General features: G+C 40.7%; 1 protein-coding gene and 1 long non-coding RNA gene across 5 annotated transcripts in view; both read right to left on the bottom strand.

Moving 5' to 3' along the window:
* Positions 1 to 7257: 7257 nt before the first annotated feature.
* LOC137947113 (uncharacterized) lies at positions 7258 to 8960 on the bottom strand. 2 transcript variants are annotated; one of them, XR_011111261.1, is made up of 4 exons: positions 8871 to 8960; positions 8594 to 8652; positions 8102 to 8483; positions 7258 to 7330 (listed from the first exon to the last, which is right to left on the bottom strand). It is a non-coding gene; the product is annotated as an uncharacterized lncRNA (long non-coding RNA). The 2 variants fall into 2 exon arrangements; XR_011111210.1 differs by having other exon boundaries at positions 8594 to 8730; positions 8871 to 8959.
* Positions 8961 to 9779: 819 nt separating this feature from the next.
* LOC137954702 (light-mediated development protein DET1) overlaps positions 9780 to 27443 on the bottom strand; it is a 77247-nt gene continuing 59583 nt past the window's right edge. Inside the window, exons 5-11 of one of the 3 annotated variants that reach the window (XM_068801690.1) lie at positions 21697 to 21765; positions 20893 to 20949; positions 14692 to 14772; positions 14449 to 14613; positions 14256 to 14351; positions 14079 to 14178; positions 9780 to 10156 (exon numbers count right to left, since the gene is read on the bottom strand). In XM_068801690.1, coding sequence (XP_068657791.1) covers positions 10020 to 10156; positions 14079 to 14178; positions 14256 to 14351; positions 14449 to 14613; positions 14692 to 14772; positions 20893 to 20949; positions 21697 to 21765 — 705 coding nt within the window. In that variant the 3' untranslated portion in view covers positions 9780 to 10019. The remainder of the gene's footprint in view (positions 10157 to 14078; positions 14179 to 14255; positions 14352 to 14448; positions 14614 to 14691; positions 14773 to 20892; positions 20950 to 21696; positions 21766 to 27443) is intronic. The other 2 variants (XM_068801691.1, XM_068801692.1) reach the window with 2 other exon arrangements.

Below are 27443 nucleotides of genomic sequence, written 5' to 3'. Positions count from 1 at the left end.
GATGTTGCAAGACAAAAAGGACAACGGAAAGACCAAAGATATAGAAGAGAAAAACCAACTTTGTATTGAGAAGACAATGTTACAAAGGGTGGCCAAACACTCTTGAAGGCCAAAGGCTAAAAACTCTCTCTATACAATTGAAAAGCAGAAAATGCTAAAAATATCCCGAGTGTTTTTCAATGGGAGAGGTCCCTCTATTTATATCCTCCTCCCCTGGCCTTTAGAAGGCCCTAAAAATACTCAGAAACCAACCAACTTCAGTCCCTGGCCCTTAGAAATATCTAAAGACGCCCAAAAACCCGCCAGTTCCTAAAAGTTTGAATTCTTGTGTCGGAGGCGCCCTGGTCGCGGGGGCACCTTTGAATGTCCAACCCTGCTTCGCGCGCCTCAGGATGCGCCTAGTTGCAACCCCGCTTTGCGCGCATGCGGATGCGCCTGGAGTCCTGGTCGCATGTAACCCCATTTCAACCCACTTGCGCACCTGTTTGCTAGGTTCTGGGGTCGTTGCACGTCTTGCGGCTTGGGCATTTGTCTGGCAAGCTCATGTATGTCTTCTTCCTCTGCAACTGCTATCGAGCCGGCCATATGTGTGTGCCCCTCTGGGTTGTGCCATTGCACTTGGCCTTGGTCGTCATTGCTATTGTTATGCACTGAACTTGCAGTCTTCGGCCTTGGTGTCTGGCTACACCATGGCTTCATCCTCCGTCACATACTCCCACCGCCATAAGGCAGACGCCCTTATCTGCGTCCCCTGGCAATAGTCGGCCACCTCCTTTGCAAACTGCCACAACTCGGCAGCATCTTGCCATGTTGCCTCGCTTTCCGGTTGACCTTGCCACTTTACCAAGTATTGTGACCTCTAGGGCTTGCCCCTTTGGCGTTCCTGTCGGTCTACAATAATATACTCTACTTTGGTTACAAAAGTAGTTGATACATCCATTGGAGCTCTTGGGTCAACTATTCTATCCAGGTCCGGGTCTTCAAAATAAGGTTTAAGGTTTGATACATGAAAATAATTGTAGAACTTAAACCTTTCCGGCAGCTGCAATTTGTAGGCGAGGTTGCCCACACATTCAATGATAGGAAAGATGCCTTCATATTTCTTTAAAAGACCTTTTTTCTTGCTTCTTAGGTGACGAAATTGTTCAGGTCTGAGTTTGAGGACTTGATCACCTACATTGAAAGAAGACGCCCTCCTCTTCAAACTAGCATGTTTCTTCATCTTTTTTACTACGTTATACAATAAGACCCATGCCAGCTCCATTTTCTCTTTCCACCTCTTCGCCAGCTGATGAATTGTTCTAACAAAACATTTACCCACTCTGTTTGGCCGTCACTTTGAGGATGAAAACTAGTGGAAAAATTTAGAGATGTTCCCAATATTTTGAATAACTCAGTCCAGAATTTCCCTGTGAATCCGGGGTCACGATCACTGATGATCATTGTGGGCAAGCCCCAGTGCTCCACCACATGTGTCATGAATGCTCTTAGGCTCTGTCTGTTGTACAATCACTTGGCACTGCTATGAATGTACCATACTTCATAAATTTGTCTACCACCACCATGATAAACGCCAACCCATCTTTCTTACATAATCCAGAGATGAAGTCCATTGAAACAGACTCCCACGGCCGCTTTGGAATAGGTAAGGGATGTAGCAAACCCTTAAGTTTGTGTTGTTCGATCTTATCTTGTTGATAGATAAGACACATGCGCACAAACTCTTCCACATCGTTCTCCATGTCTGACCAATAATACTGACCAGACAGTAAGGCCAACGTCCTTCTTTGACATGGATGTTCTGCCCACTAGGTATCATGGCATTCCCTCAAGAGGTCACGCCGTAGGTTATCATACTTTGGCACATAAAGTCGATTACCTTTGGTCTTGAGCAATTCGTAGTCAAGCCAGAATATTCGCGTCTCGCCCAAGGCTGTAGCTTGCACAATGTTGTAAGCATGTGCGTCTTGGCGAAGTCTAGTGTAAATCCTGTCTAGCAATGAAACACTGACCTGTGTAATTGCTACTAAGACTCGTAACCGCAAAGTCGCATTTTCTATTTCTACGCCAAGATGGTCCTTCATGTACGCACACGCGCCTTGCGCAAAGCGCATGTCTCCTGTGCCTACACGCACGCCTCTTCATGTTCTGCTGCTACCGCACCGCAAGTGCTGTGCGTGAAGCAAGTGCTGGCTGTTGTGATATGCGAGGTTTCAGCCGCTCGAATGCAAGGTGTCGCACACATTTATTCCTCTGCTGCATGCGCGCAAAATGCTGGTGCTAACTGTGCCATGTGTGCCAAATTATGGCTGGTCTCTTCCTCGTAAAAGTTAGTGCATCCACCTTCCTGCTCAATGCGTCTGTAGCACCATTGGCCTTCCCCGCCTTATACATCATCTGAAAGTCAAACTCAGCCAAGAAATCTTGCCACCGAGCTTGCTTTGGACTGAGCTTTTTTTTGTGTAACAAAGTACCTAGATACGACGTTGTCAGTTCTTACAGTGAATTTGGAGCCTAAGAGATAGTGCCTCCAAAGACGTAAACAATGTACTACCGCCGTCATCTCTTTTTCTTGTACAGTATACCGTTGCTTAGTTTCATTGAGCTTCCTACTCTCGTAAGCGACTGGGTGTCCTATTCTAGTACACCTCCAATGGCATAGTTTGAGGCGTCTATATGTACCTCCAACGGCTTGTTGAAATCAGCAAGGTGCAGCACTGGTTCAGCCACCATGGTGTCTTTCAGCCGCTGGAATGCTCTTTGGCATTAGTTCGTCCATTGCCACTTTTGGTCCTTCGTGAGGAGGTCGGTCAAGGGGGCTGCTATAGCTGAGAAGCCTTCGATAAACCTCCTATAATAATTTGCAAGACCAAGAAAACTCATAAGTTCGCGCACCTTAGAAGGGATCAACCAGTCACGCACAACCTCCACCTTCTTATTGTTCATCTATATCCGTCCTCCCCCTATCCAATGTCCAAGAAAGGGCACCTCTTGCAACCCCAAGGAGCACTTCTCCTCCTTGACATACAGCTGATTGTGTCTCAATGTCTTGAGCATCTTTCGAAGATGTTCCTTGTGTTCGTCCATACTCTTGTTGTACACTACGATGTCATCCAAATAAACAACAACAAACTTGTCCAAGTATTCGGAAAATACCTCGTTCATGAGAGTGCAAAATGTTGCAGGTGCGTTGGTTAGGCCAAAGGGCAAACTATGACTAGTCTTCCCCTTGTCTCCTTCAGCAATCTGAACTTGGTAATAACCACTTCGTAAATCCAATTTGGAGAAAACTCGTGCCTCTTTCAACTTATCAAAGAGATCTGCAATAAGGGGAATATGGTACTTTTTCTTTATGGTTACCTTGTTGAGCGCCCTATAATCAAAGAACGGTCTCATACTTCCATTCTTCTTAGTCTGAAACAGTATAGGGGCCCCATAAGGTGTTTTACTTGGCCCCAACGTCCAGCATCTCGCTGATTTGTCTTCGCAATTCGTCCAACTCTTTGGGCGCATCCGGTATGGTGCTTGTGCTGGCTTTCTTGCTCCGGGCTCAAGCGTTGGTTAGGCCAAATGGCATAACCATGACTAGTCTTCCCCTCGTCTCCTTCAGCAATCTGAACTTGGTAATAACCACTTCGCAAATCCAGTTTGGAGAAAACTCGCGCCTCTTTCAACTTATCAAAGAGATATGCAATAAGGGGAATAGGGTACTTGTTCTTTATGGTTACCTTGTTGAACGCCCTATAATCGATGCATAGTCCCATACTTCCATCCTTCTTAGTCTGAAACAATATAGGGGCCCCATAAGGTGCTTTGCTTGGCCCTAGCGTCTAGCATCTCGTTGAGTTGTCTTCGCAGTTCATCCAACTCTTTGGGCGCATCCGGTATGGTGCTTGTGCTAGCTTTCTTGCTCCGGGCTCAAGCTCTATGCGATGGTCCACCCCTCTCCTAGGTGGTAACCTCACTGGGAGTTATTCAGGCATGACGTCTCTATACTCATACAGTACAGTTTGTATCTCCTTAGGGGTAGGCATGACCTCAACCTGCTCTATTGCACAAATAGAAGCAATGTAACTAGAACAGCCCTGCTTAAGACCTTTCTTAAGTTGGAGGGTTGATAGTATTAAGTATTTTTTTGTTACATCTTTGTTGTCAACTTCAGAAACAGTGCAAAGACTTTGCTCGTCCATAATCCCCACTACCCCAACATGCAGCATTACAAAAGCCTTACAAACCGTGAAAAACTCAATTCCCAAAATCACATTGAAATCATCCATGCCAACAATAGTAAAATTAAGAAATCCTACCCACTTGCCTATCTCCACTGGGACATTCTTGGCAATGCCTTGGACTTCACGAGCAGCTGAATTTACAGCTTTCATTTTGCTCCCATCTTTCTCTCCTCGTATCCTTAGGCGCCTAGCCTCCTCCTCTGAAAGGAAGTTGTGGGTGGCGCCAATATCCACCATTGCTTTAACAGTACGTCCAACAAGTGTTAGAGAGATAAAAAGAAGTTTTCTTAAGGGTCTTACCGGAAGTGGAGCAGCCGTCTCCTCCTTTGAATGGTCAGGAGCATTGAGAAGTGTTAGAGAGCCCATCTTAGGCTCAATTCCTCCATTGTCCGTCTCAGTTTGAGCAGCATTGAGGAACCTCTTTTTAGGACAATCCCTCACATAGTTCTCTCCCTCATATATGAAACAATGGACCTTTTTTTTTTTCTGTTTGTCCCCTTTTTTCTTCTCTTCCAGCCTAGCCTTGGTGTCCTTTACCCATGATTTCTTATCTCCTTTCTCCTTCTTCTTAAAATTCGTTTTACCATTGTTATTTTTCTTAGACACTTTGTTAGTCGAATCATTCCTTATCTCATATTCGGGTAACTTTTCAGTCGTAGATAGAGCTGAAACTAGTGTCTTTACCTCCCATCTTCTCAATTCTTGCTCAGCCCATGGACGTAAGCCAACAAGAAAGGAAAAGAGATGATCCTCATCTGTCATGTTGGATGGAGATACAAAGCATAAGGGAAGTGAAGGATTGTACATACTCTCTAATAGTGCCTTTTTGCGTCAATGCACGAAGTTCCTTCCTTCTTTGGTACTCGACATCTTCCAAAAAGAATTGCCTCTTCAACTCCCTCTTGAAATCGTCCCAAGTGTGCACGGGTCCTCTCCCTCTTGCTCATCTCCATGCGTCTTCTCCACCAGAGAATAACATCATCAGATAAGAACATGGCAGCAATACTAACCTTAGCTTGCTCGTTAGTGAGCTTGCTAGCATGGAAGTACTACTCCACTTGCCATAGAAAATTATCTATGACCTTCGCGTCTCTCTTCCCGGTGAAAGACTTTGGCTCAAGCACCTTGATCTTTGTTTGTACGTGAACAACCCCTCCATTTCCCAAGGCTGGTTCGTACAAGGAGAGTCTTGCACGCAACTCCCCAGAGAGGTCTTTGACGTCCTTCCTCAATTGTTCCATCTCCACCCTCATGACGACAATGGCTGAATGGAAATCTTCCTCAAATCCTCTCAGCCAATTCGGAGTTGGTTGATGCTCCTCAATCGTCCTTCGAACGAACTCCTCCCAGTTCGTACAAAGATTTTCAACGTTGTCCAAATGATGCTCAAGAGTTGTAAAATGAAAGTTAATGTCACTTACTTGTTCTTTGCCTCTTGAAGCATCTTCTCCACTTGTGGAAGCCATTGATTGCAACGTACGTTCTAATACCAGTTGTCATGCGGTTAGATTTAGATTAAGTTCGTCTAGCCAAGCGGAATATCTACCTCGTGCGGCCTAGCTCTTCCCAAAAACTAGTCAGCCTCCTTGTGCCTCGGATCCTCCACCCAACCTCCACACTAGATGTTGCAAGACAAAAAGGACAACGGAAAGACCAAAGATATGAAAGAGAAAAGCCAACTTTGTATTGAGAAGACAATGTTACAAAGGGTGGCCAAACACTCTTGAAGGCCAAAGGCTAAAAACTCTCTCTATACACTTGAAGAACAAAGAATGCTAAGAATCTCCCGAGTGTTTTTCAATGGGAAAGACCCCTCTATTTATATCCTCCTCCCCTGACCTTTAGAAGTCCCTAGAAATACTCAGAAACCAACCAACTTCCGTCCCTGGCCCTCATAAATTTCTAAAGACGCCCAGAAACCCACCAATTCCTGAAAGTTCAAATTCTGGCGTCGGAAGCGCCCTGGTCGTGCGCGCCTGGAGTCCTGGTCGCGTGGGCGCCTTTGAATGTGCAACCCCGCTTCGCGTGCCTGCGGATGCGCCTAGACTCTTGGTCATGCGCGCACTTGCAGATGCGCCTGGAGTCCTGGTCGTGCGCGCGCCTGTGGATGCGTCTGGAGTCCTAGTCATGAGTAACCCCATTTCGACCCGCCTGTGTGCCTGCTGGCCGCAACCCCATTTCGACCCGCTTGCGCGCCTGTTGGCCAAGCTGTTGGGGTCGTTGCGCGTCTTGCTGCTTGGCCATCCGTCTGGCAAGCTCAAGTATGTCTTCTTCCTCTGCAGCTACTGTCGAGCCGGCCATATGCGTACGCCCCTTTGGGTTGTGCCATTGCACTTGGCCTTGGTCGTCGCTACTATTGTTGTGCACTGGACTTGCACAGTCTTCGGCCTTGGTGTCTAGCCACACTATGGCTTCATCCTCCGTCTCACTCATGTTAGTTTCAGATTGGCACTTATTGATTTGTATAGGTTGAAATATTGCCCTCGACACAAAGAAGCTCATGATGTTTAAACTTATGATGCTCTGAGGGTAAATGATAATAGGGGTTATTTGTGTTGCCATAGGAAACAAAAATGAAAAGTAAAACCATTTTTTCTTCATGTAATATTTTATTGAATTTTTTTGAGAAAAGTATCTTGATTGATTTTTTTTGTTTTTGTTTTTGTTTTCATGATAAGTGAAGGAAAAACTAATTGCAGAGTTCGTGTCTATACTAGGAACAAAATTTTTATAATTAATAAAAGACTAGGTTGAGATACGAGGTGAGTAGGCAAGTATTAGCATGATGTGTCGAGTATTTTTATCATTATATTTTTTTGGAGGAATTATTTTTTTATTTTTTTATTCATTTTATTAGAGCAATATCCACGAAACATGAATTAGAAACCCTTGTTAGAGCTTGTTCAATCCAGTTTTTTGCAAACTAATTAATGTAAACTGATGTTTGAATGATTGAAGCAGCATGAAGCAAACACCAAAGTCTGTTTTGAAGCAGCATGAAACAGCATCAAGGCTATAGTATCACTCTAGAAAAAATTTTTCACGCTATATTTGTTTTGCTGTTGCTCTTGCAGGGATTGCCTCTTGAAAACCATTTCCTGCAAAACCAATTTTATATTGATAAGAATATGCACCTCAATCTTGATGCAATTTAGTTATGCTGGCCTCAATTTGACTCTCATCCACGTCAAGTGGAGAACACAGATAGAATTTGGATACAACAAATAACAGGTCCTGCCACGATTATTAGTGTTAGTTTGTTGAAGCTCCAATATCTGAATCAAGGATTCAATTATTAGCAACAGTAATAAGAGCCAAATACAATGCTAACTATTTACATCTGTTTAAAACCCATTAATTTTTTGAGATCAGTGCACAACTAAGTGGCATTAGTAAAACTGAAAATTTCAAATATGTCTTACGGCAAGAAGGAGATCAACAACAGCTACTTGTACAAAGAGAGCACCTTCCAGAAACAACGCCAATGACTGGAAAATCAATTTACCAATGTATTGATAGTTTTTTAACAAAATGAAAGTAACTTGTAACTCAGACGAAGATACATATTTGCAAACGTCATTTAAAGATATGCTTTTTTTATTCAAAAGCTGCAGGTTACCATGGGCATGTGTTTTACGTCATAAATCTACAATTTCAGTCAATGCACTTACGCATTCCTGCAAAACAAACTTACTAGTGTTTGAGACCATGTGCAACAAAAACCCCTATAATTTCAGAGTTGAAAATAACAAATAGCATTCCTGGTCTTTGACATTTTCCAACGTCCTTGCTCAAGTAAAATCCCCAAATAAGCTTTTAGAAATCTTTTTCATATTGCATATATATATATGTAAAGAAGGGTACAATACCTATCGCGACGACTACTTTCTCCTAGAGAATTGCTTTACATATGGATAGAGAAATAATGCCGGCCGAGATGGCGTTTGTTCTTGCTCTCAGAGGGCGCTAAAACGAAATAAATTCTCCCAGTCATATTTAGCTCTTCTCTCAGGCCGCCGGTGACGGGTTTTGCGGCTTTCAGCTTTCCTGGTTTTGATGAGCTAATCAGGCACACAGAAGACTCACATTTGCAACTCATTTCATTACCAAAATGCAATTTTCTACTCAATCAATAGCTATAAATTAAGTACAATAGCATCGATATCTACTAGGGCACCAGCTCAATACAGAGTAACTTGGTCCTTGTTTAAGTGGCTCCATCAGCAGCACCATCTTGTGATTCTCATGTCCCTGTTCCAACCAAAACTGCTCCCGTTAGACAAACATTTCCCTTCTTGCATTAGGTTGAAAGCATTGTTGCATTCTTTAAAGAAAATATACGAACAGTATATGGACATGACCTGGCTTCACCTGTCTCCCGTGAAGAGTCGATTTACAGCGAAGGGCAATTCCCGATCTCCTGGCCATACGGGGAGACCTTTCAAAAATCAGTAAATCTTTAAAACTCGTTTCAGTCTTTATATCATCGTTATCACATCTAAGGACGCAATGACACAAGCATTAGAAGGAAGGAGATTCAGGTTCATTCAAAGCGATAACGAGAGCATTAGAAAGAAGGTGACACAGCTTCATCTTCAGGAAACTTCGGAAAATGGATACAGGGATGTAAAACCATACCTCACCGGCGTAGGAACGGGAACGGGAGGGGAAGGAGAAGCCTCCCTCGTCGATTTCGGTCTGCGGAAGGCAGTTTTACGCCTTTTTCAGTGAAATAGAGAAGATTTGAAGTTGCAGGTGGTTTTCGACATAAAATGGAGGAAAATCGGGAAAAAAGAGAAAATCCGATATACCGGCCGATAGACGTTACGTTACATATGCTTCCGATATGTTACGATATAATACATTTCGGCCGAAATATCGGAACCGAGTTGGACCGAGTTTGACTTGTATTGGCCGCTATAAACCATAAAGTTTATATCGGGCGCTAAAAACATAATGTAACAGCGAAGTTACAATCTCATGATGGGATTTTCGCTACGTAACGCCAAGTTAGGTGACTGAGTCGTATATAAGTTTAGGACCGACCGCCATTTAACAAGTCGAATATTCCAAAGGACGTCGCGCAACGATGACGACCGGCAAACGGCAGAGGCGGGTGGGAATGAGAGAGACGGAGACGGAGCAGAGGAAGAAATTTGAGGAAGGGGCATAGGGTCTTTGTCCGACAATAGGGAGCGACAATGAGAGAGCGGCCGCGGCAACAGGATAGGAGTCGAACCAAAGACAACAGTGGAGAGGGAATGGTGCTGCAAAGGTCAGGCATGGGGTTCGGCTTCGATGGAGATTTCTAACAACGATAAATTAGTTGTGATTAATAGATCGAAAACTCTGATAATATATAAAATTTAAGAATTGAAAATAATATTTGACATGATTTTCATTGACGAAGAAAAGTATTTATAGAATTACAACAATGACTATAAAGATTATAAGTCTTTAGAGTTCGAGTTTGAGTCTATTTGATACTTGTATTTCGATCTCTATCCTTATCTCAATAGCAAATATGGAGTGACAAAACGTGGTATATTGAGCTTTTCTTTTACTTTTGCAGCTCTGCACAATAAACATCACATAGACGAGTAGAGAATGATACAGTGATTAGCAAAAGGCAACCATAAGGTATATCTTTGCTGTATGTAACTGAATCTCTTGGAGACTCTTGAATTCACTACAACTACTTTTCATGTTTAGAAATGAAGAGGAGCATTTTCAGGGCATCTCTTCAGAAAAGTCACATTCATTGAAGCTACAGTAGAGCCAAATGCTTCATTTGCGAAAATGAATATTCACAACTGCTGGTTGCAAGTAAGTTTGTTGGATGGACAGAGCCAACGGCAAGCTGGGATGGAACAAGAACGATGAAATTCTCTTTTGTCTACCATCTGCGCCTCCAACTTCAGGACCTAACATTTCAAAACTTGATGCATTAGTGCTTGAAATCTTGATAAAAAGTGCCACTTCAAGGAAAATAAAAAAACAAAACAACTCGCTAAAGCTATCCTGATTTATCAGCATCAATGTCATCAAAACTGGACTAATCATCTAATCAAACGGGTGGACAGTTTCAAATTGAATTATTAGGCAATAAATGAGCTCACTGCATAATTTCCCTGAATTATGGGAATTATTAGGCAATAAATGAGCTCAATGCATAATTTCCCTGAATTATGGGATAACTATCTACACACTCTTAATGTTAAATACACACCATTAACTCTTAATTTGGTATGTGAAGACTAAAAAAGCTCGTATAGAAATAAAATTCCTTTTTATACTTGTTCGTATAAAACTGCAAGAGTGCAAGATGAAAGAGTGGGAACGTGAGAGAGAGAGAGAGAAGTCGAACAAGTGGGAGAGACAAAAAAAAACAAAGGAATCTCCTCTCTTTGTGTAACCCTATATTTTTAATAGAAAACATTGCCAAAAATCCCCACAACTCATATGGAGACCAATTCAACCTAATTTTCTACCATTAAATACATAGGAAAGCTAGTAAAATAGGAAACTGAACTAGGAAACATAAACAAACGCAATTTCCTAAAATATTACTTAACTACCTTACCGTATTTCACACTCTTCAAACTAGAGTTCACAATTTCAGCTTGTTACAAATGTATCAAAGTTAAAAACAAAAAACAAAAAAAATTCAGTGTTGAGGTCTTGCATGTCTTCAATGAAGCAATTAGTTTGCCAATCTTCAGCTTTAGCTTGATCTTTCACTTGATCTTACACTCGGCCATTTCACAAATTCTTTTTTGTCCATTATCCACTGCCCCATTGCTTGGATGTCTAGAAAAAAGCTTAACTATGGCAACAACTCTGATTAACACTTCACCTCTACTCTGGATAAACTTGAACAAGCTTCACTCTTAGGGCCATATATAGATCCAGATTGTACCCGGATCTGATCTGAATCAGAATTAGACATGTTAGATTATATCCAAAATTTCAGATCTTCCAAATCAGATTCAAATATCCAGATCTGAAATGCAAAGTCTCAGATTCGGAATTAGAATACAACTATCATATTCCGGCTTTTAGTTTTTTCCCGAATAAAGGGACAACCAATCTCAATGTGCTTCGTCTCTCATGGAGCACTAGGTTTGTAGCAATATGAATAGTCGTTTGATTATCACAACGGAGTTGTATAGGAGATTTTGCAAGGAAACCTAGTTCTGTGAGCAATGACTGCAACAATAATATTTCACTAATTGTTTGTGCTGTAATTCTATAATCCGCCTCCGCATTAGATATAACCACCATATTTTGTTTCTTGCTACACAAAGTAACTAAATTTCCACCAACCAAGGTGTAAATCTTTCAATATTAAAATGAGAGTGATTCTTATGCACAAGTCCTTAACCAGGATTCTTCTTTAGATATCTCAAAATTCTTTTAAGAGCATGCCAATGGGACTAATGAGGTTTATGTATAAATTGGCTAATAACACTTACAACAAAAGAGATATTGGTCTAGTAACTGTTCAATAAATTACCCAACTAACCAGCCTTTGAAACTATCAACATCTACCTCATGTCTAGAACCTGAACACAATTTTACGTTCGAGTCCATGAGAGTATCCAGTGGTCTACATCCAAGCATTCCAATTTCTTGTAATAGATCCAACACATATTTTCTTTGAGATAAAATAATGCCATGTTGGGATTGTAATACTTCAATAACACAAGGTCTTTAGTTTGAAATACTATACATAGTTCCTCCTTTATCTAGCGAATAACTCCTTGATCAATCTCAGGGAGAATAATATAATCTCAGATTGACACAAAAATCGACAAATGGGGCCCGACTCCTTTCCGGTTTGACAACTCTTGGCTTTTTGACAATCAGTTTGTTGACCGAATCCACTCTTGATGGGGAACCATTGGGGGCACCATCCTCAAAAATTGAAACAACTAAAGAGCAAACTCCAAGTCCAGGTCCTTGAAATGTCGTCTTTCTACCATTACCAACAAGTCTTCCCTCCAGTCTCAGATTGCCGGCCTTAACCTAATTGAAGAGCAAAGGTGACTTTCTTACTCCAAATTCTCTCTTCATGCTGATCTTCAGAATAAACTTCAGTCTATTATTCACACTGAGTAGGTGCAATGGAAGCAACGGGCCCGTTTTAAGAAGTTTGTTGAGGGCGATGCCAACACGAAATTGGGTGATATTTCGGGTTGCTCGATTATGACTCTCTCTTCTACTTATCTTGGGCTCTCCCTCATCGATTGCAGGCCGTGGAAAGGGCTTTGGACCCCGGTAATTGAAAGACTTGAGTGTCACTTATCTACTTGGAAAGGGAGACTCCTCTCTAAAGTTGGCAGATTGTCGCTTCTTAACTCTTGTTTGGCGAGTATACCCAACTACGTCCTTTCCTTCGCTCCTTGCCCCACCTCTATTTGTCGACGTATTAACATGATCAAAAGGTGATTCTTATTGCGTGGGACTAGCAATGATTTTCATTATCATCTGGTCAATTGGGATGACATCTATATGCCAAGACTATGGGTGGTTTGGGAATTAGACGCACCAAGGATATGGGAGTTGTTCTCCTTCTTAAGTGGTTTTTTGGAAACTCAATTCCAACTCTATAGCACCAACTGGAAGGTGATTGCTCAGATGGTGGCTTGGGCACCCCCCCTCGACTGACCACTTCAAACTCAACTTTGATGGTGAGGTCTCAGATGTCCTAGTTTGGCGGGCTTTTGTGGAGTGATTTTCGATGGTAGTGGTACTGCGATTATTAGCTACTCGGGCCCTCTTGGCACTGCTGATTCGATTGCATCAGACCTATCTGGACTCCTTCACGGACTTCGTATCTTCCATGATCATTTCAGCGGGCCGCTCATTGTCGAAGGAGATTCTCAAATCGCCATCGGTTGGTGCTCCCCCTCCACCTTCCTACCCTGGAGTCATTGGCAGACCTTATAGATCTTGTATCCTCGACTCCTAGTACCTGGTCCACGTACTCAGATCAGCCAATTCAGCTAGTGATTCTTGTGCTAAATTGGGTCCCTCCCTTCAATCCCTTATTGTAAGAGGAAGCCTCCCTTAATGTATCTTTTTCTTTCTTGAATTCATATTATCATCATTTTTTTTTATAAAAAAAAGTTTTATTGTCTGAAATGCTTTGAGTTCTTTTAAAATATTTTTTTCACCCTTTTCTCAATTCACAATGGCTTGGATCAAAACTCCTTTGCATTAAGGACTTATTCATGGCTCAGAAGCACCTTTCATAGGTTTAGTTCTGATTAAAACATACTGCGCATGGCCAAATTGTATAACCTCTTGGACAGGCTGATGCAGTCTATATCAGCTGATACAGAAGGACAGAGGCTTTCCAATTAGTTATAGACTTTTATAACCCAATAAGGTAGCAACACCAACCATGAATGGACTCTTAAGAATCTAGAAGAAAAATGGAATGGCTATAGAATATGTAGGAATCTAAAGTAGGGAAAAAGAAGAGATGAACTGAAATAAAAATTGCAGCCATGACAAAATGAAATGCAAAGCATAAAACGAGAAGCTCACATCTCAGATTAGAAAATAAATATCATTTGTGCCTGTTCCACAAGCATTGCGCACAGGTTCACTAAATTTCCTCCATCCTGCCCTTTCATGTGCTAGTTCAATCATCAAGGCCTTACTAGAATCCTTCCTCACCGCTCCAGTCAACATTATGCTTCCTCTATTTCTTTCTAACAGGTACAAGGCTCTCAACTATCTCAGATAACTTTTCCTTCATTTTCTCCCATACAAGCTACTCTCACAGTGGACTTGTTTACCTAGATTTATCATTCAGAAATATAAAAAAATTAATACCTGGTTTAATCTTGAATTTGAGTGAATTTGGCTGCCTCCTTGAAATAAATTTGATGGGATGCTCTGTAGACTGTCTGGGCCTATCTGCTGCAGAAATGAGCTGTAACAACAGTCCACCAAGTAATAAATAACAAATGTAGAAAACAACAGAGAAGATTTCAGTTTTTTGAGTCATACCTTCTCATCAAACCGAAAGAGCCTTTGGTCAAAGTATGGTGATGGACTAAGTGACTGGCAATTGAAAGGTAATGTTGACAGCATTTTCTTCACAAACTGCTATTCCAAAATGATAAGCACTTATTTGGAACAACATCTCATATTGCAACTTCCAGAACACAAAGGAATTGATAATATGGATTTGCTGGTTTACCTGAGAAAAGTTAGTAGCTCTATTCTCTATGATCTGAAGTTGCTTTTGAGCATGGATATTGTTTGCATGAGAAGATATGGAACTTGTATGTATTGAATTTCTAGACGGTGTATCGAAATGGTCACAGAAATTCTTAAACAAGTAATAAAGGTCTTCTGCAGAACTCTGCAAAAACATGAGAGATGATGACCGAGAGACAGAGAGATGCATCAGCAGCACAGCCACAAGAGAATACCTAATTACCTGGTAAAAAGCAATCATCTCTGTTGTCTCCATGTTGTATACAGCAAAAAAGGCAGGATGATGATCAGCATTTCGAGATACCTGGTGTTTCAACACAGATAACAAACATATTTTTGTGTACTCAGTGAGGGTTCTCAAAGGATAACTGGAGAAACAGAAAACTTAAACAGCATAAGAACTATGCTAGTACTGGAATCTTCTGATTTAGAGTTCCATGGAAGCTTGTCATACAGATGACACGAGTAAAGTTCAGAACTTGCCAGCTAAAAAGAACATGGTCCACAAGGTGGATACGGGGTTACCATGTAAATAGCTCACTTTCAGAGATAAAAGTGGGCTGCAAATACCTATGATTTCCAATTTGGACCATATAGAAAACCACAAATGGGCAAGCCCAGTTCTACCCAGATGCCAACCAGGGTTTGCAAGGATGAAAGAAACAGGAAAACAATCAAGCAGATAGGACAAGCTTGATGAGTCTGAAAAATAAAGGAAGAATACTTCAGGCAAAGAGATGCTCAAGGGTAAGAAAAGAAATAAAAGAAAATTAGAACAAGAAGATATTTTATGGTAGTTCGAGAGGGTATTTGGGACCTGCTGGGGGGTGGGGGCATCCTTCAGGACTGTTTTCGTCAAGTTGTCAAGGTATATTCTGCTCCCTTTGGTCTGGGTGATTCTACAAAGGTGGAGCTCCAGGTGTTGCTTTATAGGTTCAAAGTCTATAGGCAATAAGGTTTAGAGTTTATGTGGTTTTGTTTACTTTCGATGGAAGTCATTTCGTATAGAAAGTAATTTCCTAGGGCTTATGGTTGCAAAGACATAAATATAATTTTGAATATTACTCCAGCATAAATAGGGGATAAAGGTCTCTAAACCCTAATCTCTCCCACACTTTCTAGTAAACCCTCTTTGGAAAATGGACCTAGATGTCGAAATAGAAGCATGGACTTTATGTGAGCCACTACCTGGTGCTACCATTATAGGATGTAGGTGGGTGTATACAATAAAATAAAAAGGTTGATGATATCATTGAGAGGTACAAAGCCAGACCAGTGGCAAAAGGTTATAACCAGACACATGTAGATGTTTCTGAGACCTTCTCAGTTGCCAGGTTATCATATGTTCGAATTCTATTCACTGTTGCAGTTAATTAGGGCTAGCCATTATACCAACTTGACATAAAAAATGTCTTTTTGTGTGGGGATTTAGTTGAGGAGGTATATATGGAACAACCTTCTGGGTATGTTGCTCAAGGGGAGATCGGTAAAGTATTGCAATTGCACTAAGTTAGCTGACATGACCAAAAATCAAATGTATTTGAAAGTAGACAATGAATGAACTGAAGTAGCTTATTTATTCAAGAATATCCCAAGCACAGATGTCATGGATAAGGAGAGGACACAACCTTAAATACAACAATACTTCATCTTGAAAAAAATGTTAAGGGAGTACAATCAATCACTCTCATGACCCAAACCAATCTTCCTTTTCATTCTGCAAGTCATGAAACAATCAACAAGATAGAAAAAAATGTGATTGGGCAATTGAGTGACAGAGTAAGTTTGCTAACCAAAAATACGTTGATAGGGAATTTTGGAACATACAATACAAAAGCTAATGAAATTCGGAATGAAAGGTGATCTCCTTCTCCAAAGACTAACAAAGTAGAACCATCAAGTAATGTGATCAATTCATTGGATGAGGATGGTGATACATTTGAGAAAATATAATGTGATCAATTCTTTTTCAACTTCCTTTTTGCCATGAGGAACCGTTCCAAATTTTTAACAGATTGGTTTCTTGTGAAAAAATAGCCTTCAAGATGTCCCAAATCTCCCTTGATGTGTTATAGTTCATCACCTAATCACTTAGACTTTCCTCCATACTATTTATGAGCCAAGTCATAACCTGATTGTTTTCAACTTATCAGTCATCATTATGAGGAAAAGGAGGAACCTTACTTAGAAATTTCAACTTTTTTTTTTCTTTGAGAAAGTGATGAATTTATTACCTGAAACAAAATAACAAGATTAGGTAGGTCTCCCCCTAACAAGAGGGGCAAGGAGAGAGGCCCCCTGCCTGTTTAGCACTACCGTCTGCAATAGAATTTCCAAATCTGCGCACATGGGACCAAATACAGGTAAGATGGGGAAGAATGGCCATAATGGAAAAATATACATCCCAATGACGCTACAACGGGGAAAAGGGAGAGGAAAACCAACCAAAAATCATCGCAGAGTCTCCCTCAATGTGGAATGGTCTGGAGAAATGCGGCCTGAAGCTCAGCAGTAGTGCAGTCAGAAATGCCCGTAGGTCCAGAATAGGACATGAGCTGAATACCATCCAAATCATGAAAGACACTACCATAGCCGGCCAAGCCAGGATTGTCGAGGGAGTTGCCTTCAAAATTCATCTTGATGTAGCCTAGATCAAGGGGTTGTCATTCCTGCATCGTTGAGGCCTCGACGGGGTTCCCATCTGAGCAATGGTGCTCCAATTCTCCCTGAGCGAGAGCCCAGAAAGAGTGGAAAACTCCTTCCTAGAGTGGAGCCAAGCGGAGATGAGGCTAGTAATAGAGAAAATGACCTGGTCGCGGGGGAGATGATTGGCGTTAAAGCTCCTATTGTTGTGTTCATCTAGATGCCCCAGGGGATGAAAGCAACACAAGCAGACATGATCAACTTCCCCAATTTAGAGAGGGGAACCATCAAGTAATGTGATCAATTCTTTTTCAACTTCCCTTTTGCCATAAGGAACATATCAACTGACTTGAACTAGTTAATGTAATTTCATCAATTCAATTTGGTAGAAGTTATATGAATGGCCTGAGCTTTTGGAGGGTGTAACCACTTCACTAGTATCAACCATAGAGCAATCCTCAACAAAAATCTCACAAACACACCCTAGAATATAATATTAAAGATAATAGCACCAAAAGTCATTGTATTAGCCCGTGCATTTTAGATGGGGGCCACACAACACAAAAATTAGGGCACCAAACTCCTATTGAGACAATTGCACTAAAACAAGATCTAATGAAAAACAACATCACAAGAAGATAAATAGGGCTGACATTGGCCCTGATGTTGATGATGCAAGCAGTATTGAACTTGTATCACTTGTGCAGGCACAAAATTGGGATAGAAGATCTCGAACAACCTTCCAAGGACATGAAAATCACATAAAGTTTTTCAATTTGACAACATAATCCATCAAGATTAGGGTTATGGCACAAAGAAAAAGAAAAAGAAAAAGGTCTGACCTCTAACTTCAATCAACAGTTATTATGGAGAATTCACCTCTCAAGAGAATTTGCAGACTTGAGGAGAAGAAACTTGTTAAAAACCCACAGTAATCAAATGATCACTTTGAACCATGTAAACTAAGAGAAAGGAAGAATTAAAGACAAAAATGGCAAAGAAGAAGAAGTAAAGCTAGTTAGGGTGTCGCCTTGCCTATTTATTAAACAGCTAAGCAATACAATAGGGCCATAGGGGCCACTGAGTCTCGCACAAGCCCTTACACAATAGAGCCATAAGGCGATTACCTTAGGCGAGGGTTGGTGTGGCCAATAGAGAGGTTTACGCCCATTGCTATTGTGGACTTGGGGCTCGGGCTTGTATGCTAGCTTTACAAAATAGAGTGAGAAGCCTAACTATAAAGCGTCTTATAACAAGAGAGCCCAATAGGGCCAGCGACAAGTGCCTATTGCTATAAGGGGCTTGTGCATTAGAAATTGACTGTTATGCGTGATTGAGCTGCACAGAACTCAGATAGCCACCAAACGCTTGCTAAGTAACATACGACAGGTAGTGAAAACGGGAGATAAGGCTGCAAGTGCCCCCCTCTTACTACAAGCTGGCTCACATTGCTTTTAGTGCTTCGCTTGCAGGTGTGAGCGCAGGAAACAAGCAAATCTCTGCACGACATGTTTTAACCATGTCAACTAAATCAACTTGGTCAACCTTGAGTTTAGTCAACCTGGTCGATCCCTTTCTTGGAATTTCCATACATGTGGAGTTCAAATCACATGGAAAGGACTCTGTACAGGAGTAAAGACTTCAAAAATTCCACTAGTATTTCTCCACTCAGATGTTTTTCCATCACTTTGTAGCAATGCCCACCACTATTGGCAGCGTCACTCTATGACATGCCTTCTCTAAAGATTTTACGGGTATGTACATGTGATTTGTTGTTCTAGGAGTACGTCTAACCAAAGTTGATGAGCATGAACTTTATCTTCTGCTACGGTTTCTACCATTGTAATGGGCTGTGGCAAGTTAGGAAACCAGCTAGAGATTTATTCCTGTTCCAGCACTTGGTAGATGTCAAATCCTCTTAGTGTAGAACCAACTTGAGTATAGTCAAGTTTTGTCTGATATTGCCCTTAAAATTGAACGGTTTCCTACTACTGCCTTTAAAAGTTGGTAGTTCCCCTTTTAAGTGGGTGGTTCCGCATTTTTTAAACTCAACTTAGAATTGTTGTGCTGGTGTTTGAAGTCTTATCAAATGGTTAGAAGTGGTGATGACATCATTCTTATTTAATTTTACCCAAGCTAGGTCTTTTGTATCATGGTTTCCCAGCTTGAGGGGAAGAAGCTTATAGTGATGCTTGTCCAAGAATTTTCAAGAGCAGTGGTCTGATGATTGATCCAGAGCAAAGTTTTTTTAGTACATCCAAGTGCATGAGGGGGAGTGGAGGATGAAGAATTTGTGTTCTTAAAATCAACAGCGATTTGCAGCCAATTGCGGAACAAGTTGAAGCATCTATGAGTTAATTGAAGAGTGAAGCAAAAAAATTTATTGCAAGCATAAGTTACAAGCTTCAAATCAAGGGGTAGAGTGAAACAGGAAATCTTGTGAAGTCCAAGTAGAGAGTCACGGAAGAGGGAGTCTCATAAGTGCGAGTTACTTAAGGAAGTTAAGAGGAAGGCTCATTGAAGCAGCATATGGACGTCACCTAGTTGGAAATTTTCTTTTCAGTTGTTGCTTTTTTCTTACGTATTGCAAGATATCTTATTAAGTTGGGTGTAATCAGGATTTGGGTAGTATAGGTTAGGTCTGATTTTAATTGTTATACAATTATAAATAGAATATGGGAGAGCCATCCTACAGCTTCTCTCTTTTCTGTAAATCAACCCTTCCTACTTTCTCACCTCTTCTTATCCATTATTGTTCTCACAAAAGTTCACATTCTTTCTATCATGAACACTCCCAAATGCAAATAGACTCTAGTTTCTTCAGATTAGTGTCATACACCCCGAAGTGCAGATAGCATGGCAGATTCCTGGGCACAAACAGTTCTTTTGCAATCGATTGTTTATAGTTATAAATAGAATGTATGAGAGAGGCATCATACAGCTTCTCTTTTTTCAGTTAATTGACCCTTCCTACTTTCCTTCCCCTTCCTCCTCCTTCATCATTCTAATAGAAATTCAAATTCTTTCTATCATGAACGCCCCCAAGTGCAAATAGATTGCAGTTCTCTTCAGACTAGATGGTGTCATACACCCCAAAGTGAAAATAGTATGGCAGATTCCCTGGTGCATGCAGGAGTCCTGTTCTTTTACTCTAGCTTGACATTTTCTGTTTTTATTTCTTAGTTGAGTTCTTTTTTACTTCGGCCATTGGCCTTGCTTTAGCATGTTGTGTTCTGAAGTATTTTTGTGTATTCTTAACCATAGCAATTCCCAAAAAATTTCATTAAAAAAAAGCTGTCAATGCCAGAGTTTCTTCATCTGTAATTTAGAATCACCATTTCAAACAACAGAAATCTGCAATTTAGAATCAAACAAGTACTTCCTGAGCATATCAGGAAAAGTCCCCTTTCAAGTGGAATTAGAATCAACCCCAAGATGCTGAGAAGTTGGAGGGTCATTGGAGGCTGCTTTTCTTCAGAAACAAATCCCAGTTATGCAAGGCTGATTTTCTATTTTGAGGAATGTTAATATGTCCAATAAAGGCTCCAGCAAGAGCAGCGTTACCTACACTGAAAAGGATTTGATATATATTCTCACATGAAACGAACCATCTCCTTGATTTTAACCCATTAGCCAAGAATAGTTTTGTAGATTTTTCAAAAAAACTCTCCAGGATACCTCTTATATGCAGGATTCAAGTCATTGCCATTCATGAGTCAACCAGCATTTATAAATTTTTACCTTTGCCCTAAAATTTTGGTCCAAGGTTTGTAATGCTTACCCCTCCGTCAACACTACCAAGTTTGATTAACAGGTGATGCCGATCTAAAAACTGTACCTGTTCAGGGATGTACAGCAGAATAAATCCATAAATTATGAAATGCACATATTATCTTTGAAAGAAAGGAAGGAGAGAAATTATAGCACCCTCATATTTTTTCTCACTGATAAAATATCGTCATTCTCATTCAAGAAAAATAATAAAGGAGAGAGAAGAAGAAAAATAGTAATCACAAGAAGAGTGAACACAGAAAGAGAAAGTAAAGGAATGAAAAGATCTTTGGTCCAACTGGTCCACAGATGACCAGTAAAACTCTTTAAATAGATAATGAGTAGCAAAAGTTTGAAGATAATAAGACCTAATTATCTAAAAGTAACTAAACCATCCTTCTGTCATTATTTTCAAAAATAAACCTTCTCCTGTGAGCAAGCACTTTACATGTTAATAGGCAAAGTTGTTATTATTCACCTTTTCAGAAGAAAATAAAAGTTACATATTTTAAGCATAATTCTTGCACAAAAAAAAATAAAAATCAGCATAAAACAATAGCATCACATCTGACTTATCAAACTAATGCTGCTAATATTCCACTAATATTCTATGTCTCCAACAATATCAGAGATTAACAGAGGTTAAAAACATAAAAAGTAAAATCCTAACAGTAAACAATAAGTAGATTTGTTAAAAAAAACAACGGTTAAAGTAAAGATTTAGAACCTGGAAATATATGACAGATCATCATCCTCAATGCATCACATAAAGCACTAGTACCAAATAAAGCACATATTACCATGGGAAACCTACCCTCCACATAATCAAGTCAACATAATCTTGAAAATGGAAATAGAACTTCTTCTTCAAACATTGAACCCTCTGGGAAAAAAAAGAGAGAGATCAAGTGAGAGACTAGATCGAATAGGAGTATTTTGAACGATTTCTTTCCTATCATCCTCTTGTATCATTTTACTCTAGTTACTAAAATTATGCCCTTGAAATGAGAGTAAGGATTTTTTAATTTCGAGAGGTGGATGTGTAATTAAAGGAAAAGTGAACTACAAAGAAACAATTATCTCCTAAAAAGAAAAGCAAGAGAAGCCAAACAAGAGTCAGTAAACATTAAAATAGTTTACAAAAACATCTAACAAAGAAGCTCTCTCTCTAGCAAGGAAATCAACCTGATTATTAACCACATAACATGCAGCCAAACAAGAGAGAGAGAGAGAGAGAGTGGTCAATGTCTTGTATCTCTTAATAATTAGGACCTAAGTGCAAATTGTTAGCACACCAGTCAATGACCACCTTTCAGTCACTTTCCACCACCAAAGGAGAGAAATTTGAGTAAAACAAATGAAGGTCATAGATCATTTGAGTAAAAAAAATGAAGGTCTTGTATCATTTTACTCTAGTTACTAAAATTATGCCCTTGAAATGAGAAAATTAGAGGAGTGCATACAATAAGGATTTTTTAATTTCGAGAGGTGGATGTGTAATTAAAGGAAAAGTGAACTACAAAGCAACAATTATCTCCTAAAAAGAAAAGCAAGAGAAGCCAAACAAGAGTCAGTAAACATTAAAATAGTTTACAATAACATCTAACAAAGAAGCTCTCTCTCTAGCAAGGAAATCAACCTGATTATTAACCACATAACATGCAGCCAAACAAGAGAGAGAGAGAGAGTGGTCAATGTCTTGTAACTCTTAATAATTAGGACCTAAGTGCAAATTGTTAGCACACCAGTCAATGACCACCTTTCAGTAACTTTCCACCACCAAAGGAGAGAAATTTGAGTAAAACAAATGAAAGTCATAGATTAGGCTTTTGGCTCAACGGCCACATGGTGGAGGGGTGGATCTCAGATATCCATTGTCAACTTTAGAATGGACTAGTCCTCTCCTTCCAAAAATAAAAAAATAAATATTTCATGTGGCATGCTTCTAAAAGGAAAATTTAACAATAGATCAGCGCCTTTACCGTGAGCAGATTATTCAAGATGTTAGTTGTTAGTTTTTGTTTGCTTGATGATGAATCTAAGGATCATGTTTTTCTAGATTGTACCTTTGCTTTTGATGTTCGGAGTATCATGCTGCAAAAATTTCAGTCATTTCTGTTTTTCACTGATTTACTATTGCATTCTTGAAGTTTGTCTAAACAAGGGACAGTTTTAAGTTTGGCAAGTGCCTATGCCACCATTTGGGGCTTATGGAGAAAATGAATACTAGAACTTTTGAAAACAGATCTCACTCAGTGGGCAGGAAGGTGGAGTGTATAGTCCATATTATGCAGCATTAAGTAAATTCCCCATCATTCAGGCCAATGCAAGTGTCGTTTTGCCTTTACATTGGTGAGATAAAGGGGCATGAGAATGAGAGCAAGAGGGAGAAACAGCAAGAGGGAGAGAGAGAGAGCAAGAAGGAGAGGAGATCTAGAGAGATTGAGCAAGCTAAAGGTCAAAGGCATGGAGATGAGTCTCAGTGGAGACTCCCTTCAGCTGTTGCAGGTGGTGACGATATGGAGGAGCAGGACGATTCAAGCAGATCGCAAACTGTGATGCATAAAAAGGCAGGAAGAATCAACAAAGACCAGAACATGAGTTTCAGATCGAGATTTTTCAGGTACAGGGAAACTTCACTCAGGATCAACGATTTCACCTGTAGAGGAGAGGTGAGATTCAAGATCTCAACCAGAATCGGGATCCACGTCTCCCCATCATTGCACTGAGTGACTCTATTCACAGCTGAAGTGAAATATCAACCATCCACTCATTCCCAACCACCCACATCTTCAGTGCCTCCCATAGGAACAGCAACTTCGAGTGTAAGATCATTCATTATCATGGAAAACAGATTCTAGAAAGGATCTATATTCCGACTACCAAAGGTCAGTTTAACTGGAACTTTTTTTTTTAAGTGATGCTGAATTTTATTAAGACAAAAGCTCAAGAGAGCAATTTACAAAGGGGGGAAGCCTTCCCAAACAATGAGAGATTACTGGGAAGTTCCAAATTTCGCCAATTTATCAACCAAAGAGTTGGCTGATCTAGGAATGAGATTCCAATTACAATGAATAGAAGACACAATGTCAGCAATACAATCGGTGATAGGCCAGTAATGCCAAGTAGGGGAACTATCTTTTGAACACCAACTGATGACAGTCTTTGAGTCTCCTTCAATAATTAGTTTGCCATGGAGACATTCCTTGAAGATTCGGAAGCCGAATAGAAGAGAACTTACTTCAGCAATATTTGAATTGGCTATGCCCACCGGCCCAACATAAAAAAGAATAGGGTCTCCATTGTTGCCTCTGAAAACACCACCTACTCCAGCCGGCCCAGGTCAGCCAATAACACTACCATCAAAATTGAGTGTGATGTAGTTGCAAGAGGGAGGATCCCAAATGGCTATAACTGGAGTCCTTGCAAGGGCCCAACATCTGAGCGATCAACCTTCAGTTTTCCTGAAGGGAAACACCCAATAGAGTGGCAAACTCTTTTCTGGCATGTAACCAGCTCAAGATAAGGCCCACAGCATGTGAAGCCATATTGTCCGGGGTGCTAGCTTTGAAGTTGAATCTCTGGCTTTTTTGCTCGAGCCATAAGCACCAAGGCATGTGCAAGACTTGCCAAAAGAATTAACTTGCCCAACCGACGAAGGCGGATCCCCCTTACCATCTCATAGGTGCCAAAGAGGTCCAGATGAAGCCCCATTTGGAGCCCTATCTTCTATAAAATCTTCATCCAAACTTGTCAGGAAAATCCACAATGTAAGAGAACATATTGGATTGTCTCATCGCATACTCCACAGAGTGGACATGAACGGTCAAGGACAGTGAAGCCTCTTCTATGAAAATTGTCAAATGTGAGAATCTGTTCTCTTGATGTTTGTCACAGTTTCTTGCCTGCTCAAGCAACCCAGAGATAATCCAAAACCCCACCAGAACCACCAAGACAACCCCCACTACCAACTCTCCTGCCCCTTCTGCACCTCTCCCTCCAACTACTCCTCAATAACCCATTATCAAGCACAATCTCCCCAGCATGCAACCTCTCCCAACGTTGCATATTTTTTATCACATTCTGACAGCAGGGAGGAAACAACTCTCCAACTACGTAGTAGTCAATGCAAATAGAAACCAAAAATTCTCCAAGACTAGCTGAACAAGCTCTCCATTGTCTGGCAGCTCAACTAGCTACATGCCATCTCATTTCTCCAGCCAAACAAATGGCTGGTTTGGCTTGCATGCCAGCTGGATCATGATCACATCCTTGCACGAGACCAACCACGCCCAATTGATCTCATTCTTTCAATTGAGCCATAGAATGGAACAACCCCATGTGGACAATTCTCACACTGGATAAAAATCCACAACCCACCCCCTGAACTTTGGCATGAGGACACCTTCGAGATTATTGCCCAGAATTTTTGAGCTCACTCTTTGAATGCAACAAATTGAGACATGTTGTCCGTTGACACCTTGAAAAACCAAGAGAAGGGGGTACTGAGTTAGCTATTCAGTCTTTGGCGGGGAAGCAGTTTCAGAGGCCACCTACCTGCATTTGAAGGCACATAGCCCTCAAGTGAGATAAGTCCCCACTTCGACACTCTTTCTTCTGTTTTTTAACACTTAATTGTGTCAAAAACCCAAGGGGCTGCCCCCAACACAAGAGCATGACCATAAAATCTTGGTCATTCCAAGAGCCCCTCAAGCAAATGTCAGCCCTTATAGGTATTTGTTGAATTTATGGAAAAGAGAAATACTTCATTGACTTGATGTAATCAGAGTACATGAACCCCTATTTATAATAGAGGAAAGTAGTAGAGTCCGATTATAATTAAACTACCCTTGTCCCAATTACAACCAAACTCTAACACTTAAAGATAAGTCTTAGAATAATTAAATAACTCAACATAAATAGAAGACTAGCATAATTAAAACACCTTTAATCAAAAACTTTTCTGTGAGAATTGCTTCCATAATAATTTTGGCTCTGTAAGACTTCTTATTGTGTAGGACTCATCATTGTATGGGCCTGGGGCCTTCTCCTTGATCTATGAGCCTTGAGCCCATCTTCCACATCTCTTGGATGTATGAGCCCTCCTTGATCTTATGGGCTTGGGCCCATCTTCCAACACACTTGGATATATAGGCTTTCCTTGGTCGTGTGGGCTTGGGCCCATCTTCCAACACTCCCCCTCAAGCTGGGGGTGAGAGAACATCACGGACTCCCAGCTTGCTGCAAAAGGTGTATAGGATCTTCTCGTATAAAATGGCAGTCCTCCATATCTTCCAACACTGGCATAAGATAAGTGAGAGTAAAATCACTCCAAGTCGTATGACATCACTGCATACTCTAGTCATAACCCATGCTGGATGTAGGGCACACTCCTATCTTTTGTAGGTAGTAGGTCTATATGCAGTGCTCAGAAGTGTAATAAAACTCCTCCATCACCGTGTCCCAACCCGGGACACCGACTCTTAAGTGGTAGGAGTAATAAATGTCAATTAAGGGAGGTAACGGGTAATTACCTGGAAGATAATATTCTAAGGCCACATTGGCTTTCGCCATCCATTAGAGTAACCAATGCTAATAAAAATCAGCAATTAAGAAGTCCTTCAATAATAATGTCTCATCCAAAGAGACACAATAGCCGCAACTGCAATGGGCCAATGCCCAAATAACATGTACCAAATTTGCAGTAGTATAGCAGTAGATAACCGATAAATAATATAAATCCTTAAGAGTAATAAGGACACATGAAATAGCCCGTAATGAGTCCAATAAATAGGGAAGTTGCACCAAATAGTATGTTGGAACTGAGTAATAATCCAAGATAATAATCCAGCCGGAGATAGAGAACTCAGTTACGCCGAGTCAAATAGTAAACCAATATAGCCAAGTCGAGGAAGAAATATGTATAGAACTCGAGACCCGAACACATATAACCGAGTCAGATTGGTCCGAACCGAGTTGACTCGATTTGAGTTGGCCTGAGTTAACTCGGCAGAACAAAAAGAAGCAACGCTCGGGTTGTGGGGTTAACTCGGCCCGGTCCGAGTTGCGGTCAGGCCCTCGACTCGGATTTAATCCAGCTCTTCCTAACTTAGAAAAAAAATTAATTTTTCAACAATGTCTTCTTCGACAACGGAACAAAACAGCTCGAGACAGCAACAAAAACAGTGATGGCAGAGCAATAGCTGGAGATTCTTCCGAATTGAGCGGTTCAACGGAAAACCAGAGAGCAGAGAGCAGAGAGCAGAGAGCCAGCTCAATACTTCCAGAAATAGAATACCAAGATTGAAAGGCAATTTGTCGTGACGAGCTAGTGGAGCAGACTTCGGCAAAACGTAATCTCGGTAGAAACAGAACCTCGACAAAGATACTCGGCAATATTTTCTTCGGATTAATAGCAATAGGTGACGATACAGAATCAAGATATCTTCCATAAATAAACTTAGATTCATACGAAGAAGAAACGTTCAGCTTGAGAGCAATCGGGACCTTCCGAAAATAAACGGAGCATCGTCAGATGGCAACCTTCCAGATAGCAACGCA

The sequence above is a fragment of the Aristolochia californica genome, unplaced genomic scaffold (genome assembly GCF_029961685.1).
Source record: "Aristolochia californica isolate CCGP_79_NKW_82.1479 unplaced genomic scaffold, dmAriCali1.0.hap1 SCAF_1, whole genome shotgun sequence".
Classification (NCBI taxonomy): domain Eukaryota; kingdom Viridiplantae; phylum Streptophyta; class Magnoliopsida; order Piperales; family Aristolochiaceae; genus Aristolochia; species Aristolochia californica.
The sequence above is the reverse complement of the archived record's forward strand: the minus strand, read 5'-3'. Positions and strand labels throughout refer to the sequence as shown.